We start from the raw sequence: 19,755 nt of genomic DNA on the forward strand, positions 1-19,755 counted from the left end.
AGAACTATCTAGTTGAAAATTAGTTACTTTGAGAGTTATATGAGTTTTGTTCTGTAAAGGCCGCTAGTAATGTATCACTTGAAAAAGTAATTTGCTTAGTGTTAATATATCATAATGGTCTTAAGATGATAAATCCAGTCCTACAAAAATTTTACTAATATGGTCCTAAAAATAAGTTGGGCACAAATAACATTTAATACAATAAATTAATATAATTTTGAGATCTTAAAAGCAAAATCTCTACACAAAATCAAAAATTTTAAAACCTTATTCCAAGGAGTTCAAAAAACTATTACCATTATTATTATTTCCATGATATAGCCTCTCAAACTCTCAGTTTAATGATCTATAAAATGGGATAATAAGACTTTAATGACTAGCAGTATAGGACTGTATGTGGAAAACACATTATACACCTTAAATGCCATTGAAATAGAAACTATTGTACTTATTATGAGATCACTAAGATATAGAATTGAAGCTCAGTACTTCTTCAGAACAGCGAATGATAGAATAATGAGTAAAAGAATGAGTAGAAAAGAAGAAAAAATAAAGTAAAATTGGCTAAAATATCTATAACATATTATGTTACAAATGAATATAATATAATTTTCCAAGGTTGGTGAATGGCATGGTATGAAATGTGTACACACACACACATATACACACACGTATGTATATACATTATATTATCATACATTATACATATAAACCTCTGGTAAGAAACAGTTATTATTTCCCATTTTATATATGAGAAAATTGAAGCATATAGGTCAGAGGCAACTAACTAGTAGACAGGATTTGAATTTAGAGCTTCCTAACTTCAGATCCCACTATTCTATCTACTATACCATCTAGTTACAAAGGAAGACATGGTAAATTTCTAAAATTACATTTCCCTCAGGGAATAGCACATCCAATCATTTTTATTAGATTTTTCAGAGAAAACAATGGTGTTCTCCTCTGACTTCCCCAACTGAGAGTTTGACATCACATTTTGAAAAAAAATGATTCAATATATACATACACACATATGTCTATGTGTATTATATACTCAATAAAAGAATGATCTACTAAATAATGTCAAGTCTATAATTTTACTTTAAAATACCTGACTGATTGTCCACATGGACAAGAACAAGTTATAACCTCATAATATTCTCAATTTGGAAATGATTAGCTTGTTTATCTAGATAGATAAGACCTCCATAGATTTACCTGGAGTTGAAATCTTCCACTCCTTTTGAGGAGAAAGGGTTGCCAATAGAAAATGTTCCTGTATATATGTTTCAGGATAAACTTAACCTCTTCTGGCCTTTGTTGCTTCTTGCCAAGCCTATTTTGCTCTAGTTGATAGACTATCTCATTTCTCCCAATGAGATATGCTCTCTTGATGAGAATATAACACATGGATTAGGGACTTCTACAGCTCTATTTAATTCAAACAAAATGTTCTCAGGGGTTAGCTTGAAAGGATCATTTTCTGTCCTGGTTCATTTTCTCCACCAAGTGTTTATTCTGGGAAATTAATTCATTCTCCTTCTCCTCTCTCTCTCCCTCTCCTTCTTCTTCTCCCTCTCCTTTCCCTCTCTCTCTCCTTCTCCCTCTTCCTCTCCTTCTTCCTCTTCTTCTTCTTCTCCTTCTCCCTCTCCTTTCCTTTCCTCTTTACCCTTTTCTTTCCCCTTTCTCCCCCCTCTCATCACTTTCTGGGAAAATCTACAAATTAAATTGAAATCTCTTCCCCCCAAAGGGGAAAAATAGAGATATTCTGGTTTCAAACCCAGAAACAACTCATGGAAGAGCTCAAAAAGGAGTTTAAAAATCATATAAAAGAGATAGAAGAAAAATTTGAGAAAAGAAATGAAAATGATGCAAGAGATATGAAAATGGAGTCAACAGCTTAGAAAGAGAAAACTGCTTAGTATAAAAGTTAGCTGAGAAAAAGAATTCCTTACAAATTAGAACTAGGCAGGTGGAAGCTAATGTTTCTATGAGAGATCAAAAATTCAAAAACTTGAAAAACACATAAAGAAAATGTAAAATATCTCATTGGAAAAACTGACCTGGAAAAGACAGTATCCAAATTAGTGAGGCTAATACTGACAAAGATCTGGATAGCCTCTTTCAAGAAACTATGAAGGAAAATTGCCATGATATCCTGGTTCAAGGGCAAAATAGGCTTTGAAAAAAAAAAACTGATCACCTTAGGAAAGAGATCCCAAAACAAAAATCCTAAGGAACAATTTCAGAACTATTAGGTCAAGAAAAAATGCTGAAGTGACCCATAAAGAAACTATTCAAAACCCAGAGAACCGTAATCAGGGATACACAGGACTCAACAGTTACTACATTAAAGGATTACAGGTCATAGAACATGATATTCTGGAAGGCAAAGGAACTGGGATTATAACCAAGAATCACCTGCCCAGTGAAATTAAGCACAGTACTTCAAGGGAGAAATGAACCGATACAAAGTAAAGTGAGCAGAACCAGAAGAACATTGTACATAGTAACTGCAATATTGTATGATCAACTGTGAATGGCTCAACTGTTCTCAACATGGTCTAAGACAATTCTAAGGACTTATGGTTAAAAATGCTATTTACCTTCAGAAAAAGAACTGATGGACTCTGGATGCAAAATCCTTTTTTATTTCTATCTTTTTTTTTCTTTTTCCCAATTTTATTTTATTTTTAATAATATTTTATTTTTCCAAATATGTGCAAAAATAGTTTTCAACATTCAACTTTGCAAATTCTTGTGGTCCAATTTTTTTCTCCCTACTTCTCTGCCTCCCACCACTCTCCCCAAAACAGCAAGCAATCCACAAAATTCTTTTTTTGAAATTTTTTATTTCTTCATATTTTTTCTTTGATTTGTGTTTTCATTTACAACATGACTAATATGGAAATAAGTTTTACATGGCTATACATGTGTAACCCATTTCAAATAGAGATAGAGAGAAAAATTGGAACTCAAATATAGATACACTTTTAGAAATGTAACCAAAAAACAGATAGCACACAAATAACTTATAGACACATAATTGGCATTGATGTAATCAGATATTTTGGAACTCAAAAATTTTAAACAATTGAATGTTTTTCATGTAATTGGGGAAAATAGAATATTAAAGAAGCAAATAAATAAAAGACAGTAAGTTTCCAAGAAAGTGCCGACTTCTAGTAATAGAAATCCTAGGTCCAAAGCCTATCCTACTATTTATTATATTATTTTTACCATCATAATCTCTAATTTTCCTTCTAATTCTGTAAGCGTGATCCTATGATCTTATTTATGAAATGAAAATAATGTAAGTAACTATTTAAATGAAAATAGAAAAAGTTCCTTCTAAAGTTCCCTATCTTCAGTAGTTTATTTATTCAGAAGTTGTTTATTCATCCTGTAAGATTAGTATCAAGGTTCAGAGAGCAGGTTTCCCAAATGTTCTCTTCTTCATTTTGATTACATTTGCATATTTCCTTAAGACATCAGACTATACATGACAGGTTCACTAAATTTATCCTTCCCTCAAGTCCTAATAAAAATTCCTACTCCTTCTAAAATGTTAATATTGTCACCAATTACCACTGATTCTTTCTTCCCAAACTGACTCCAAGCATATTATTTAGTGGGATACATTTCTACATGGATCTTTGATTCCCAATTTCTATGCAATGTGAGGAGGGTGCTGACTTTAATTATGAATGAACCCCTAGAAAATATCACCCCTTAGGAAATTATTTTCCCAAATCATCTGAGGGTTTTAGACCAAGGAGTACTCTGCATGTAATAACACATGATTACTTTAAAGACTGAACCATAAGCCTTCACTCTTAGAAATGCATGATATTTTATCATAGGGTTGAAAACAGCATTTTAACAGCTTGATATATGAAGCTCACAAGTTTCAAAATACTATACTTACTAGCAAATAAATATAGAGATTTCCAAACCTTCACATTACTAGATAAAGTAGAATTTGTGAGAGCTTTCCAGTAAAATGAAGGTTTAATTTCTTTGTTTCTAGACACAACGTATTCTCCTCTTTAATAATAATATTAAACAGAAATACATTAAGATGTTTTTATTATGCAAAAATGCAAAAATTTATACTCGAGCATGTGGAACCCTTCTCTATCATGATAATTGCTGACATCCATAGAGCATATTAAATTTGCAAAGCATTTTACATACATTACTGCTTTTGAGAATTATAATGATGCAGGCAGGAATTAAAGTTTTTGTGTATTTTGAGGTTCACAACCACATTGGAGTTAGATATTAAAAGGTTTAGTATTCTCATTTCGTAGATGATGAAACCAATGCACATAATGTGCCAGTGGCAATATAAGAAGAAATATTAGAGCAGGATTTCCTCAAAATGCAACACTTGAAGTGATTTACCATGTGACTTTTCCTTTAGTGATATAAACATATCAGGCTAAATATCTGCTAATGCATAATATATGTTTAAACTTGAAGATGCATGGTTTGCTTTCAAAACTGTTCAAAATCACAATATACTTCAATTGAAGAGTGTTTCTTAATATTCTTTCTAATATTCTTAATATTCTTTCTCATTATCAGTTGAGTTAAAATTGATTAAGCTTTTTTTTTTAATAGATAATAACAACAGAGTGAAATTAATAGCAGATGCCAGTGTACCAGGATCTGATTACATCAATGCCAGTTATGTGTCTGTAAGTTATATGTGTGCTATCCGTTTTTTTTGGTTACATTTCTAAAACTGTATTTATATTCCTATGTATGTATATTCCTTTTAAGCAACATGAAAACTTCCACTGATTTTTGTGTAGCAAAAAATGCATGGTTTATAAAGAGACATGTCATACCATTTAATATGTCCACAGAATTTGGAGAAACTAGGTGGTGTAATGTGTAGAATGCTGGAGTCAGGAAAATTCATCTTCCTGAGTTCAAACCTTTTCTTAGATACTTCATAGCTGTGTGACCCTAGGCAAGTCACTTAACCCCATTTGCCTCAGTTTCCTCATCTGTAAAATGAGCTAGAGAAGCAAATAGCAAATCATTCTATTATCTCTACCAAGAAAACTCTAAATGAAGTCACGAAGAGACAGATATAACACAAAAATGACTGAACAATACTTAGGATTTAAAGAAATTAGTCAGTGGGCTTTTGTTCAGTTGTTCTTTAATTTTTAATAAGGATCTGTATTTTAATAACTTCTGAGCCTATAACTTATGCTTGCTTTACAACATATAATTCAACATGAGAAATGCAGAAGATAGAGAGCTGGTTAGTAATAACTAGGTTCAAGTCCTGCCTTTGTACAGATACTGTCTTTAATTCTCTTTAATATCATAAACTGCAAAAGTAAAGATGATCTGCACTGATAATGACAATTTTATCATTAAAAAGCAAAGATAAGTTCCCTGTAGCTGGGAGATCACTTGTCCAGCCAAAGCCCAACATAAATGCATGTAAAGGGAGAATTTGAGTATCAAATCATAGTTTCTCATTGACTTGTAAGCAACCTCAAGAGGTACCTAGATAGATGGATAGATGGATAACTAGCTAAATAGGTAGATGGATAGATGGATGGATGGATGGGTGGGTGGGTGGATGGATGGATGGATGAATAGAGAGATGGATGGCTAGATCGATGGGTGAGTGGGTGGATAAATAGATAAATAACTTATTAAATGTTTACTTTGAACTAGACACTGTGCTAAGAGGTTAGAATATGCAAAGAAGCAAGCATGTCAGTCTCTGATGTCAAGAAATTTATATTCTGTTAAAGGAAAACAGCATAAGGGGGGAATACCCTCATCCATTAAAAATTTCCTCCTTTCAAAATACTCGATCAAAGGTCTTCTACCCTCTACTTAACCATATCAGTATATCATTATCTCATGAAACAATCATGAAAGAAGTTGTCTAAAACCCTTTTCATTTTTAGAACTTTACAGAGAGCTGAACTATACTTTAGAATCGCTTGAAGAAATTGTCCTGAATTATTTTCTAAATTTTAAAGAAAATTTCTAAATTTCTAAAATTTCTAAATTTTAAAGGAAACCCTTGTAATTTCTTCACCAGGCTATTATTTAGGATTATCAGACCCACCAAATGGATCCCCAAAAACTCCAGCATCAATTTTCCCAGGAACATTTCACTTTTTATACCACACTCTTGAATTCTATGGAGCATTTTATAGATATATAACCATGAAGGAATGGTTTAAGTAATTCAAAATACATAAAAGCAATCTAGCCAAAGAAATTTACAAAAACTACCTGACTGAAATTGATGCCTTCTTCTCACAGTAGAAGATATAAAACAACATATGGCAACTTTATAGGCAAAGACTTTTCATACCTTCAAATTCACACAAACAGCACCAGAAAGGTTACATTCTTGATTCATCACAGCAGATCATGACAGTTTTTGAAGAGTTATAATTGTTAGTCTTTCCATATATAAAAAGTTATAATTGTTAGCCCTTTTCATTTATTGAGCCCCAAATCTGTCTCTGAAATATCCACTGACTAGCATTTTATCTGCCCTCTGAAGCGTTATAAAATAAGTCTTATCCCTTTATAATGGGATTTCTTAAACTTTTTTTGTATCGTGGGCATCTTTTGGAAGTCAGATGAAGCCAATTGACCCCTTTTCAGAAAAATATTTTTAAGTTCATAAAATAAAATCCATGGAGTTATAAAAGAAATCAAGTATGTTGAAATACAATTATCAAATATCTATGTGAACACTCCAGGAAATATACTAAAAGTCCACTGTTTGATCAGATGACAAGTTTGCAGAAAAATGCAAAGTGCAAATTAACAGAAATATCTGTGTTGTGTTGTGTGTGTGTGTGTGTGTGTGTGTGTGTGTAGGGGTGTGTGTGTGTGTGTGTGTGTGTGTGTGTATGTAGGGGTGTATGTGTGTACGCGCACATAAACTTATATAAACTCTAGGAAGCTCCTTGGATGAGGACATTGTCTCTACCAATGTTCACCTTTTCTCTGCAATTTATAATCTTGAGAGTTTCTCAGAGAATTAAGAGGTTAAATTACTTACCAAGGACAATATTAGAAGTAGTAACTCAGACCTTTCTGACTCTAAGGCCAGCTCTCTTGCTTCTATGACATGTTGCTTTCATCCAAGTTAATAAAATTATTAGACACTACCTTGAATAACTGTTCTAGATTTCTCTCTCCAGGTAAAGTGGTTTATGAATCAATTCTCTACATATTTTAGAAATGAAGCTTTTATCAGAACATTTGGATGTAAAAAGGCCAGCTCTCTTGCTTCTATGACATGTTGCTTTCATCCAAGTTAATAAAATTATTAGACAGTACCTTGAATAACTGTTCTAGATTTCTCTCTCCAGGTAAAGTGGTTTATGAATCAATTCTCTACATATTTTAGAAATGAAGCTTTTATCAGAACATTTGGATGTAAAAATGTTCCCCCAGTTTTCTGCTTCCCTTCTAATCTTGGCTGCATTGATGTTTGTACAAAACCTTTTTAATTTAATATAATCAAAATTATCCATTCTGTATTGCATAATGTTCTCTAGATTGGTTTGTTTGTTTTTTTTTTGGCCATAAATTCCTTTTCAACAGCTCTGAGAGGTAAACTATCCCTTATTCTCCTAATTTGCTTATAGTATTACCCTTTATGTTTCAATCATGAACACATTTCAAACTTATTTTTGTGTAGATGTTAGTTGCTGTTCAGTGCCTTGTTTCTGCCATACTATTTGCCAATTTTTACAACAATTTTTCTCAAATAATGAGTTCTTATCCCAGAAGCTGGGGTCTTTGGATTTATCAACACTAATTACTATAATCATCAACTATTGTGTCTTGTGAACCTAACCTATTCCACTGAATCTATTTCTTAGCTAATATAAAGTGGTTTGATGACCTCTGCTTTATAATATAGTTTTAGGTCTGGTGCAGCTAGGCCATCGTCATTTACATTTTTTTTTCATTAATTCCCTTTAAATTCTTGATCATGTATGAAGACTTCTAAAGAACAAAATAATAGTGCTATTTTTGAGTATTGATGCAATTGGATAGTAACTTCTTCTGCTTCTTTTAGGGCTATCTATGTCCAAATGAATTTATTGCTACTCAAGGACCATTACCTGGAACAGTAGGGGATTTTTGGCGAATGGTCTGGGAAACCAGAGCAAAAACTTTAGTGATGCTGACACAATGTTTTGAAAAAGGACGAGTGAGTTACTTTAAAATGATTTCATAAATTCTGTGCTTTATAATTGTGTGAATTGTTTTTATGGAACTGATTTTTAATATTTAAGTCAAGACAAGTTTTTGTTTTCATGCCTTATTATCTTTTCTAAATGCAGATCCGATGCCATCAATATTGGCCAGAAGACAACAAGCCAGTGACTGTATTTGGAGATATAGTGATTACCAAAGTATTAGAAGACATTCAGATTGATTGGACCATCAGAGATCTGAAAATTGAAAGAGTAAGTAAAAAGAAAACATTAAAGTTAAGAAATGGAAGAAAAACATTTAAGAAAAATTCACTCCTATAATTATAACTAGTAATTTGACTCTTAACTGTGTTTGATAAAGATTTATTAAGCATCTAATGTGTTCTAGGATTGTGCTAAATTCTGAAGACAAAAAAAATTAAACAGGTCTGCTGTCAAGGAGATTACTTTCTATTGATAGAAATAAACCATAGTGTATATAGGAAATTAAATATCTGATATACACAAAACGATTTAAGACATTAGTAACTGGTGGAATCCAGATAGGCCTACTATAGAAAGTGATATTTGAACTCACCACTGAAAAGGAAGTTGGAATTCTAAGAAACAAAGAATGGAGAAAGAGCATACTAGGTATAAACACGAGACAAGAGTTAGTACTGTTGTTTGGATTACAGCAAACCTTTATTTTCAATTTTATATAGAGCTATGAAATGTCAGTAAAATCTTTTCAGTCTGTACAAAACCAAGCTGCACAGTTGCATAGTCAGAGTGATAAAATTGAAGTCAGGAAATCTTAGGCTTAAATCTCCCTTTCTACAGGAGTTGTATGACTCAAGGAAATTTTTCTGAGTCTTGAGCAACTCTTTAACACTATAAGTAATAAATAGATTATGAGCTATATTAGTTGAGGGAGTTAACGGAGCAAAGTTATTTTTTGTTTGTTTTTACAGAGTACAAATTCTTTGACTAAATTACATAAAGTATAAGCATCATAACATAACAGGGGAAAATCACCTGTAGTTTATTCAGTCTGCCTATTTCATCCTTTATTTCTAAAATATATGATGGGGGGCAGTGATTCTAGAGTTGTCACAACCTGAAATGTTTATCACTACAAACTATAAACTTGAAGGCAAAAGCTATTTCTATTTTGTCTTCTATTCTTAAAAATACTCTTGAATTTAATTCTCTGAGACCACCTCCTTTTGCAATATAAGTAAGTTGGTTCTTGAACTTTATAGTTTGACAGGACTTTATCAGAATTTGAACCCTACATAGATGAGCCTTAGAACTCAGTATTACCTCCAATCACAGTAAAGAGGATTTTAATGTATTATCCATATCACTGTAATTGAAATAGAACATGTCAATGTTCTGCCATATTCTACCATATTTAGCTAATCTATCTGACTTCCATTCCCTGGTCTTTGATATATCCAGATTCTTTAGGGAATCAAAGACAGATAAGAAATAGAAATAGAAAGGTGCATGTAGGGGACTATTATAAGGCTAAGGAAAACATGGCCATAATAGCTGTAGAAAAAAGGGAGGAATCTTTGTAATAGCAAATTAAAACATTACAAAGCCCCATATCAAAACAGTGGTAGAGGAAAAAAAAAGTCAAGTAGGAGGATTAAAAAATGTATTAGATTTAAAAAGAGAACAGTCCTTAGGTATCATCTAGTGAGTCCAACACTTTCATTTTATATCTAAGAAAACAGGGACTCACTGAAGTCATGTAATAATTCTCAACAGAAGGGAAATCTAAATAATCCAGGTTTCTATATTTTAGAATGTTCCCATTCCTGAGTTTTCTTTCTTATTTATATGCAAATATATGTATAGCTATAGCTACATGTACTTTATGTCTGTATAATCTCAAAACCAGAAAGACCTAGTTTTAAGTCCAGTCTATAGCACATGCTGACTGTGTGAACCACAGCAATTACTTAGCCTTTCAATATTCAAGGGAACTCCCTAATACTAGTAATGTGCCCATATATATTGATAGGGGAAATTTCCTCTCCCAGGATTTTTTCCTTTACCCATGAATCATAAGTCTAATTTCTATCCAGCTCGCTATCATTTATATCCATATACAAGGCTCTTCTTATTCTGAAAACATATCTGCATAATTTGCTTAAGATTGGATTCTAAAATGATTTTTGCTAAACCTAACTTTATAAACACAGCTTTAGAATTATATTATGCTGTATAATAAATATGAATAAAAATGCTAGGGAAATAGCTATTTGTAGATATTCTTATCAATTTTTCACTGTATATTCAGAGTAAAGTTCTCACTAGTATATTAGTGTTGAATCTTTTGTAAAATGAATTATCTGTCATACTAAATAGACACATTAAGACTCAGCTAGTTATTTCTATAAGGTTACTGGCATAATGTTTTAACTCTACTATTTTCATGCTTTATGATTATATTGATGCCATATTCTGCCATATTCTTTAATCTTCTTCTTTAATCTGACCTGGTTGCCAGCATGGAGATTGTATGACGGTTCGACAGTGTAACTTTACTGCTTGGCCTGAACATGGAGTTCCTGAAAATAGTGCACCATTAATTCACTTTGTGAAATTAATTCGAGCAAACAGAGCCCATGACACCACACCAATGGTTGTTCATTGCAGGTAAGTATTACATATGGACAAATTGACTTTAAAATTATAATTATCAAAAATGAATGTATTGTGGCTAGAGTTCTTGGCTTTGAATCAGGAAGATCAATATTCAAAACCTGTTAGTCATGCTATTTGTGCTTTAAGCAACTCCCTAAATCTATCTATGATATGCACAGTTTGCTATCTTCAGTAGTGAAAGGAATCCCTATACCAAAGTTCCCCATGACAAAGAATTAAATATCTTTTACTTACTGGTCCAAAAAAATTTTGTTCATATTGATAGTTTGATTTTCATTATTAATAAAGATAATAATCATCTTACAAAATTTCCATTTAGATTCAAAAGAGCTAACATATCAAAAACACTCTGTAAACCTTGGAATGTTTTATAACTGGAAGTAATTATTATTGTTATTACTAAGTCTACTATAGAAAAATTCCCAGTTAAATCATCTAATAACAATGAAATCACAGATTCAATCCCTAACCCTAAGGGAAAAATCATTCTTCTCATCTTATTTGATTGAAGTCAGATAGAAATATTCCCAGGACAAACAGTTATCATCTCATTAATCTTTTTGACTTGAGGTTTGGCAGATTATTTTTTAGCTTTATAAAAGAGCTTTTTTCTGTAGAGGAATAAAAGAATTAAGATGCAAGTTCAATTTCTACAGACTCACAGAAAACATCTTCAGTATACATCCAATAGTAGAAAGGATGAGAAGAATGATACATATTTCAACTTATTCTTGTGTATTTATGATGTCTTCTGCTAGGTCTCTACAATTTAAAAGACTTTATTTCTAGGTAATTTGCATATTGATCTTAAGATTTTTGTTTGTTTCCTTCTCCCTCCTTCCTTCCATCGTCCCTTCTTTCCTTTCTTCCTTCCTTACTGTAGATCAGTGTTATGTCTTAGTGATTTTGAGCAACTGTTGGGTCTGTAATAATAATACAGATATATACCAATACAATTGATTAGTTGAATTTTCCAAATAAATACTTGGGGTAGGAAAAAGAGGAAGATATCCTTTAGTTAATAAGAAGTTTATCATAAAATTAGCCATAGAGTAAATAAACTGAAAAATAAATAATGATATGGATGATTTAGATGATGGTCATAATATGTGGAGTAAAAAACTAGTTTCAATAGCCTCTTCCACTGAGACTTTAAATCAGGGTTTCTTAACCTGAGGTCTATAGAGATGTAGGGAGTCTATGAATTTAATTAGGGGGAAAAAGGATATCCTTATTTCTCCAGACCTCTGAAACTTAACATTTTCTTCAGTTAATTTAAAACACCATTTAAAGGATCCAGAGGCTTTGCCTTATTGTCAAAGGAGAGCATAACATAAAAACTCCTGCTTTAGATTTTATTATTATCATAGATATTATTATTATTTTAAGAAGTGATAGAAACTTGTTCCACATTAATTTAAGTATTGAGAAACCTGATAACTTAAATGTAGTTCTAAAAAAGACTTAACTGGGATAGCTGAATAGTAGAAAGAAGGAATAAGAGAACTTCCTGAAAGGACTGGATTTAATCTTAACCATGGGGAAAAATGGAGAGAATTCTTGAGAAAAGGTTAATTAATTTCATGAGAGAATTAAATGGTGGAACTCTGTTTCTAGCGCGGTCTATGGTTGCAATAATAGTTATGCCAATACTAAAGTGACTTTGGCTTCAATCTTTCTCATAGCAGTTATAAGATGGCTAACAATTTATGTGCTAGATGGCACTGGATCCAAAGTAAAAAAGACATATCCCAAGTTCAAATCTGGCTTTAGCAAGTAACTTAACTCAATTTGTCTCAGTTGCTCATCTTTAAAATAAGTTTAAAGTAAGAAATAGTATTCCAGTATCTTTGTCAAAAGAAATACAACAAAACTTCCAAATGGAGGTCACAAAGATTTGAACATGACTGAAATTTCTGAACAATAATCATTTGGTTTTCTTTATTGTATTACATTATTTTAATAGATAATACATCTATTAATGTTAATGTTTTGCCTAAGATATTAAGAAATATATAGATAGATAAATCTAGATATTCACATATATGTATGATATATATATGTATGTGTGTGTGTGTATATGTATGTATAAGAGGCATTTAGATGGTTCAGTGGATAGAATCAGGAAGACTTGAATTCAAATATGTCCTCCTGCAATTACTAGCTGAGTGACTTAACCTTTCCTTTCCTTGATTCCCTAGAGAAAGAAATAGCAAACCATGCCAGTATCTTTGCCTTATGGATAAAGATCCATACACAATAGATATAGTTACACACATACACATACACACATACACAAACATATATACACCAATGTACACTCACATATAGAATGCAAAGTGAACAAATGTTTATAAAAATGGGTTTCTTTTCAATTATTAAATAATATTTAATAAATTGGCTTGGGTAATCATAGTTAATTGTTAATTAGATAGTGCTTGCTGATGTTTTAGGTAGATATGACTTACCATTTTAAATACTTAAATCTTAAAAAAAAAAAACTATTAATTCCAAACTATTTGGACAAAATAGACAAAGGAGTTTGTGAAATTCCTTTTATGACACAAGCATGATGGTGACACTTAAAAGGAAGAAAAATAACAGAAAAAGAAAACTAGACCAATTTCCCTGACAAATATCTCCAATTTTTAAAAAATAAAATACTAACAAGGAGATTTTAGCAATCCCTCACAAAGAACATACACAATGATCAGGTGGGATCTATACCAGGAATTTATTTCTATGCTAAAGTTTTTTTTTAATTTTTATTTAATAATTACTTTATATTGACACTCGTTTCTGTTCCAATTTTTTTTCCCTCCCTCCCTCCACCCCCTCCCCTAGATGGCAAGCAGTCCTTTATATGTTGGATATGTTGCAGTATATCCTAGATACAATATATGTTTTATGCTAAAGTTTTTAATAGAAATATGTTGTATTTCATTAAAAGCTTTTCCTCTATCTAATGAAATACTCATATTATTTTTTTGTTATTTTGTTATTGGTCATGGGCAATTATGCTGATAGTTTTCCCTAATATTGAAGAATCAGCCCTGCATTTCAACTATAGATCCCAGGATAGATTTTCTTTTTTTTTTCTTAGATGTATCAGTTACAAGAGAGGAAAGTAATACAGTTTACCTTATATTTCCTTTTTTACTCAATTGTCTCTAAGAATTTGGATATTATATCATTAATATTTATATTGCTTCATTGTCTATGCAATTTATTAGGAAAATGTAGTTGCTTATTTTTAAAATGAAATTTTTGTTTGTGCTTTGTGTAAAATCATGATTGCTACCCATATTTTTGTTTTTCACTTCAACTAAAGCATAATAGATTCTTCTTCTCCCCCTTCTCTTTATTCTGTGCTTATTTCTCTGCTTCAAATGTGTTTCTTGTAAACAACATAGGGTATGATTCTGTATTTTAATCCTCTCTGCTATTATGATTATTGATTGTGCATTTCCTTTCACTCTGCTTTGCCCACTCTGTTTTTTCTTTCTTCCCTATCCTTTCATCTTGTCCTTCCTCAAATTTGTTTTTTTCTAATGAGATATTACACATTTTCTTATTTTTTCTTCTTTTGATTTTGTTTTTATTATTTCATGATGTCTCATTAATTTATTAGCTTCTACTTGCCAAATTCTAGTTTTTAAGGAATTATTTTCTTCATTGGACTTTTGTACTTTCTTTTCCATGTGGCCAATTCTACTTTTTTGAAGAGTTTTTCTTTTCCAGTGAATTTTTGTGTCCCTTTTTCCATTTGGCCAATTCTGCTTTTTTAAGTTCTCTTCATTGGATTTTTGTGTCTCTTTACCATTTGGCTTATTCTGCTTTTATAAATGTTTTCTTCACTATTTTTGTGCCTCCTTTACAATCTGATGACTTTTTTTTTCATAACTTCCTTGCATCACTCTCATTTCTCTCCCTGATTTTTCCTCTACTTATATTATTAACTTTAAAAAAAATTTTGAGCTCTTCTAGTTCCTGAGACCAATTCATATTTTTCTTTGAAGGTTTTGATATAGCTGTTTTGATTTTGTTGTCTTCTAAATGTTTTGATCTTCCCTGTCATGATAACTTTTGATCAGGTTCTTTTTTTTTTTTTGATCTTTTGCTCATTTTTCCAAGCTATCACTGGGTAAAGTCGGGTTCTGCTGCTGGGATGGGAGGGATATTTTACCAAGCTTCAGGTTTTTCATGTTGCTCTTTTCTGTAGATTTTTGCTTTTTCCAAGGTTATATGATCTAGGAAGAGGTATAGGCAATTCTCTTCTGGCCTATATTATGGTTTAAGTGACAACAAACACTCTTTTCTATCATGGAACTATGAACAGATCCCAACTCCTGCTTGTGCTCCTCTTCACCTTGGAACTGTCACTTAAATTCTCATATGAACAATGCACAGAATCCTGCTTTGATGCCAGCAAAGGGTCCCCTGTAATCTTCTTCTATACAGTTATCTGGTCAGACTTCCTTATCACCACAGCTTGCTGTTGCCAATTTAGTTACCTTTAAGGCTTTTTGCTGTCTGCCTAAAGTGTTGCCAAGTGGATTGTACTTCTCTCTCATTCCAATGCAACAAACCTTTCTAGTTGAACTTCTTTAAGTTGTCTTGGACCAGAAAATTGTTTCATTCTATTTTGTTGGCTCTGCAACTATAGAATTCATTATGAGGGATTACTTTAATATTGTTTGAAGGGGAATTTGGGAGAGTTCAGTCTAGTTCCTGCCTTTATTCTTTCATTTTGGCTCAAAGAAATCTGTTTTTCTTTATGGAACTTGCTCAATATAAATTAATTTTAATTTTAAATTTTTGCCTTTCATAATAATTGCTGTTTTCTAGGCTCAGAGATTAGTGGAAAATATAAAGTAATTATTAAGTTTTCCTCGATAGCTTAGTAAGCTTCTTCCTTAATTATGTAAATCTCAGAATCTACTATACTAACTCATAAATCTTCAATGATTGAAGTTATAGAGATTACACATGATAAATAAAAATTTAATAGTTTTGTACTATAAGTGATATTTTAAAGAATTCCTATCTTATTTTAGAATTTGTGATAAGGAACCTACATCTCTATAAAATGTCAATTTTTAGGGGGGAGAACTGTCATTTATTTATTTAAGATTATTAAATTTAAGTTAGATAAAAATAACTATAAAATCAAGATAGTTACAATTTTTAGAAATATCTGGGGAGGATGCACTGAGACAATTTTTTCTTCAATAATATTTATTAGATGTATTTCCTGAATAACCACCTTTATCAAGACTATAATTCTTTCTTAATCCTAAATTGAAATAAATTATACACTATTCTGAAATACCCTTGAGCTTTCTCATATGCCATTCTGGAATAATTGAATATTGGAATTCCTCTACTAAAACCTCTTTCTTTGGATAAATATGGCCGGATGTACAAAAGCCTGCTTGTTATGCATGGAACAATCTATCAGAAAAATTTGAATACTTAAATATGCTTTATATTCAAGTGTGCATATAACATTTACAATCAAATAGTTCTTTAATTTTTACAAAGTATATTCTTTAATCATTTGCATAAGAGACACAATAGAAAATTATTATTTTCAGATAAAGAAACTGAGTCAATAGGATCTAGATGAGTTTTGAGTCACTATTTTTACCCAGGTCAAGTTTACCATTCAATTTATGTTACATACAACAAAAGCAGTAAATTTAACTGGTTCTTCAATTAGAAAGATACCTAAAAAATCATCCTATAAGTCAGAGGTTGCTTTTCCTGCCTCAATATTTTTATCCATATTTCAAGATTTTTTCATTTTTCCCTATATCTTAATATACAGCTTAGTTTTTAGAAATTACCAGTAGATCATATAGAAATTTGCAAATGTCAAACCCAATTGTAATGCCTTTCATTGTTATTTTTATCCAGTACTAGTAAAAATGTATTAAGTATTTACTATACACAAGGAGAGGCAGTGTGGTTGAATGATTGAAGGGTTTGAGTTGGTTTCAAGAAATTCTAGGTCCATGTCTGGCCACTGATATACTATATGTATGACTCTTGGAAAGGCCCTTAACTATTACCTTCTCAAGTTTGAGACTCCTGGGTAACATTTAGTTGGAGTAGAGTTCTTTCAGTGGAATGAGATTGCACATTAGGTGTAATCAGAAGGTCAGGCTCCTTTAAAGTCTCAATGCATGCACTTGCACACACACACACACACACACACACACACATATATATATAAGAACCTTGCTGTGTGTGTGTGTGTGTATATATATATATATATATATATATATATATATATATATATACACACACACACACACACACACAGCAAGGTTCTTATATTTGTGGTCTAGATCTATGATTTCCTTGGCGTGGGCACTGATGAAGATCCTTAACCCCTCTATAATTTATATTCTTATAGAGTTGGCTGGGACTCTGAGAAATTAAGGTATTTGTGGTCAGAAAACTACTGTGTGTCAGAAACAGAAGCTGTATCTAAATCTGTCTGTCTCTTAGTCCAGCCCCTTACCTGCTCTATCATGTTGTTTCTCCTTTTCCATAGTAAGCACCAAGTCATGATCAACTCTTTAGGGAGTCAAAAGAAATGGGGTCAAAAATCTGCTGGTAGTACTTACCACCTCTGTGATCATGGGAAAGCCACTTATCTGTTCTGGGCCTCAGTTTCCTCGCATGAAAAATGGGAGGGTTGAACTAAATGGCTTCTGATCTTTCTCAGTGTTCTGAATCTGTGATCCCATAACTCTGCCCTACTGCCCCTCTTTCAAGGCCAGAGGAATAAAAAGATTTTAAAAAGGCATGGTCAATGCCTTTAAGAAGCTTTACAATATAGGTAGTAAACTAAATTATCTTTGTTATTTAATAATATTTACATCCACATATATGCATGTGTAACATTTTTCAGCTACAAAAATATTTTAAATTACATTTCCAAAAATAGTGTAAAAATTCTGAATGCATGTTTGGGAGTAAGAAGTCAGTGTTCATTTTTATACCCACTGTTACATGGCAGATAAAATGCATGTGGTTTTTGTGGGGGTTTTTTTAGCCACATAATTTCCACAGACTACACCCTTGTTTTATACCATGACAACCTTATAACAACAACACACACCCTTGAGGCTTCGAAGCTACATGATTGTAATGCCCTTTTTGCTGCTAGAGCATGTTTGATCCCTGGAATGAGCCGCTCAGATCACATTACTCTTGGCCTGCTTGGCCAGCAGTGTGCCTCTAAAATCAGGGATAAATCATAAACAACTTCTGGAGGCGTTAAAAGCCATTGATGATGAATTCCTCTGGCTTCTTCACATCACATCTGTGCCCCTTGGTGAAAAGCTTATCTAACTTCTTCATTTTCTAGCTTCTCCTTCTTCCTCCTTTTCCAGTTCTTTAAACAAGCAATGCCATTTACCTTAGTGAGAGAAATTGTTATTTATATGCCAGTTTGCAGTTTATGTGAATTATCACATTTGAAGTAAATAACAACCACATTGAGAGATGAAGGGGGCCCCAAAGACCATCTAGTCCAAATCCCTTAATTTGCAGAAAAGGAAAGGTCTAGGGAAGCTAAGTGACTTAGCATAATTATGGGAGAAATGTCTTAGGGAAAATCTGAATCCACATTCTCCAACTGCAAAGCAAGGATATTTAACATTTTGTTTGCACTGGATGCCTTTGGCAATGTGGCAAAGCCTATGGACCCCTAGTCAGAATCATATCTTTAAACTGCAATGTCTTAAAATAAACTTAATGCACATGATGAGGAAAACAATTCTATTGAAATATAATTCTAAAAATTAAAAAAAAATTTCTTCATGGACACTGAGTTAAGGACCCCATTAAATTAGCATGCTTTCCACTGCTTTCCTAGAAGGAATCCTACTATCCACATGTAATTAATGCTATAGGATGATGTAAATTGTTGCAATGTGTTTCTGGTACAGGTTTTTCAAGGAAGTTTCACATTTTTGTTGGTTTTCCTTTGCTTTTAAACACCACCTCCCCAATTTCACTGGAAAAGGCACACACTGAAACATTAAAGTGCAAGTGTCATAAAATCAAATTATCATAGGTAATGTTTACATAATACATTATGTATGTTTTCTCTTTTAATTCTCACTTGTGAGATTAAGAGCCTAGAGAATATACTGTCATTTAACCACTTTTTACAGATGAGGAAACAGGAGCAGAGGGAGGTCAAAGTGACTTGCAGCAGCAGCCAGGTGGTGAAGTGGATAAAGCACCAGCCCTGGTGCTTTCATGAGGACCTGGGTCCAAATCCAGGCTCAGATACTTACTAGCTGTGTGTCTGGGCAAGTCATTTAACCTCATTTGTTTCTACCAAAAACAAAAACCCCAAAACAAACTAAAAAAAGATTTGTCCATGGTCACATAGTTATTAAATCTCTGAAGCAGTTTTCAAATTTAGATCTATCTCCAAGTGCAGTGTTCTATTTCTCCTTGCTTTCTTAAATCATCTCTCAATTGTTGTATCTGTGACAAATAAGCACACTTAAGAAAACCTGCAAAAATATTCAGGAGAAGAGAACATCTTCATTTTAGCATAGTGGAGGAAAAAGCTATATAAGCAAGTTGACAACATTTATAAAAACCTATGGTGAGCCAAGCACTATGCTACACATCATATTATGAAATGTTTCATATTTTAAATGGTTGACATTTTTTAGTAACAGGTTTCCTCTTCATTCATCAATAAGCATTTCACAGAATTAGAGATTTAGAGGTAGAAATAAATCTTGATGTTGTTGTTTAGTTGTTTTCAATCATTCCTGACTTTTTATAACTCCATTTGGGGTTTTCTTGGCAAAGATAAGTGGAA

The 19,755-nt window shown here is 32.2% G+C and overlaps 1 protein-coding gene across 1 annotated transcript in view; it reads left to right on the forward strand.

The window, feature by feature from the left end:
- Positions 1–19,755, forward strand: part of PTPRQ (protein tyrosine phosphatase receptor type Q) — a 285,135-nt gene that overhangs the window by 259,974 nt on the left and 5,406 nt on the right. The window contains exons 47-50 of the mRNA XM_051962483.1: positions 4,627–4,703; positions 8,093–8,227; positions 8,361–8,486; positions 10,738–10,886. Coding sequence (XP_051818443.1) covers positions 4,627–4,703; positions 8,093–8,227; positions 8,361–8,486; positions 10,738–10,886 — 487 coding nt within the window. The remainder of the gene's footprint in view (positions 1–4,626; positions 4,704–8,092; positions 8,228–8,360; positions 8,487–10,737; positions 10,887–19,755) is intronic.

The sequence above is a fragment of the Antechinus flavipes genome, chromosome 5, assembly GCF_016432865.1.
Source record: "Antechinus flavipes isolate AdamAnt ecotype Samford, QLD, Australia chromosome 5, AdamAnt_v2, whole genome shotgun sequence".
In the NCBI taxonomy this organism is placed as follows: Eukaryota; Metazoa; Chordata; class Mammalia; order Dasyuromorphia; family Dasyuridae; genus Antechinus; species Antechinus flavipes.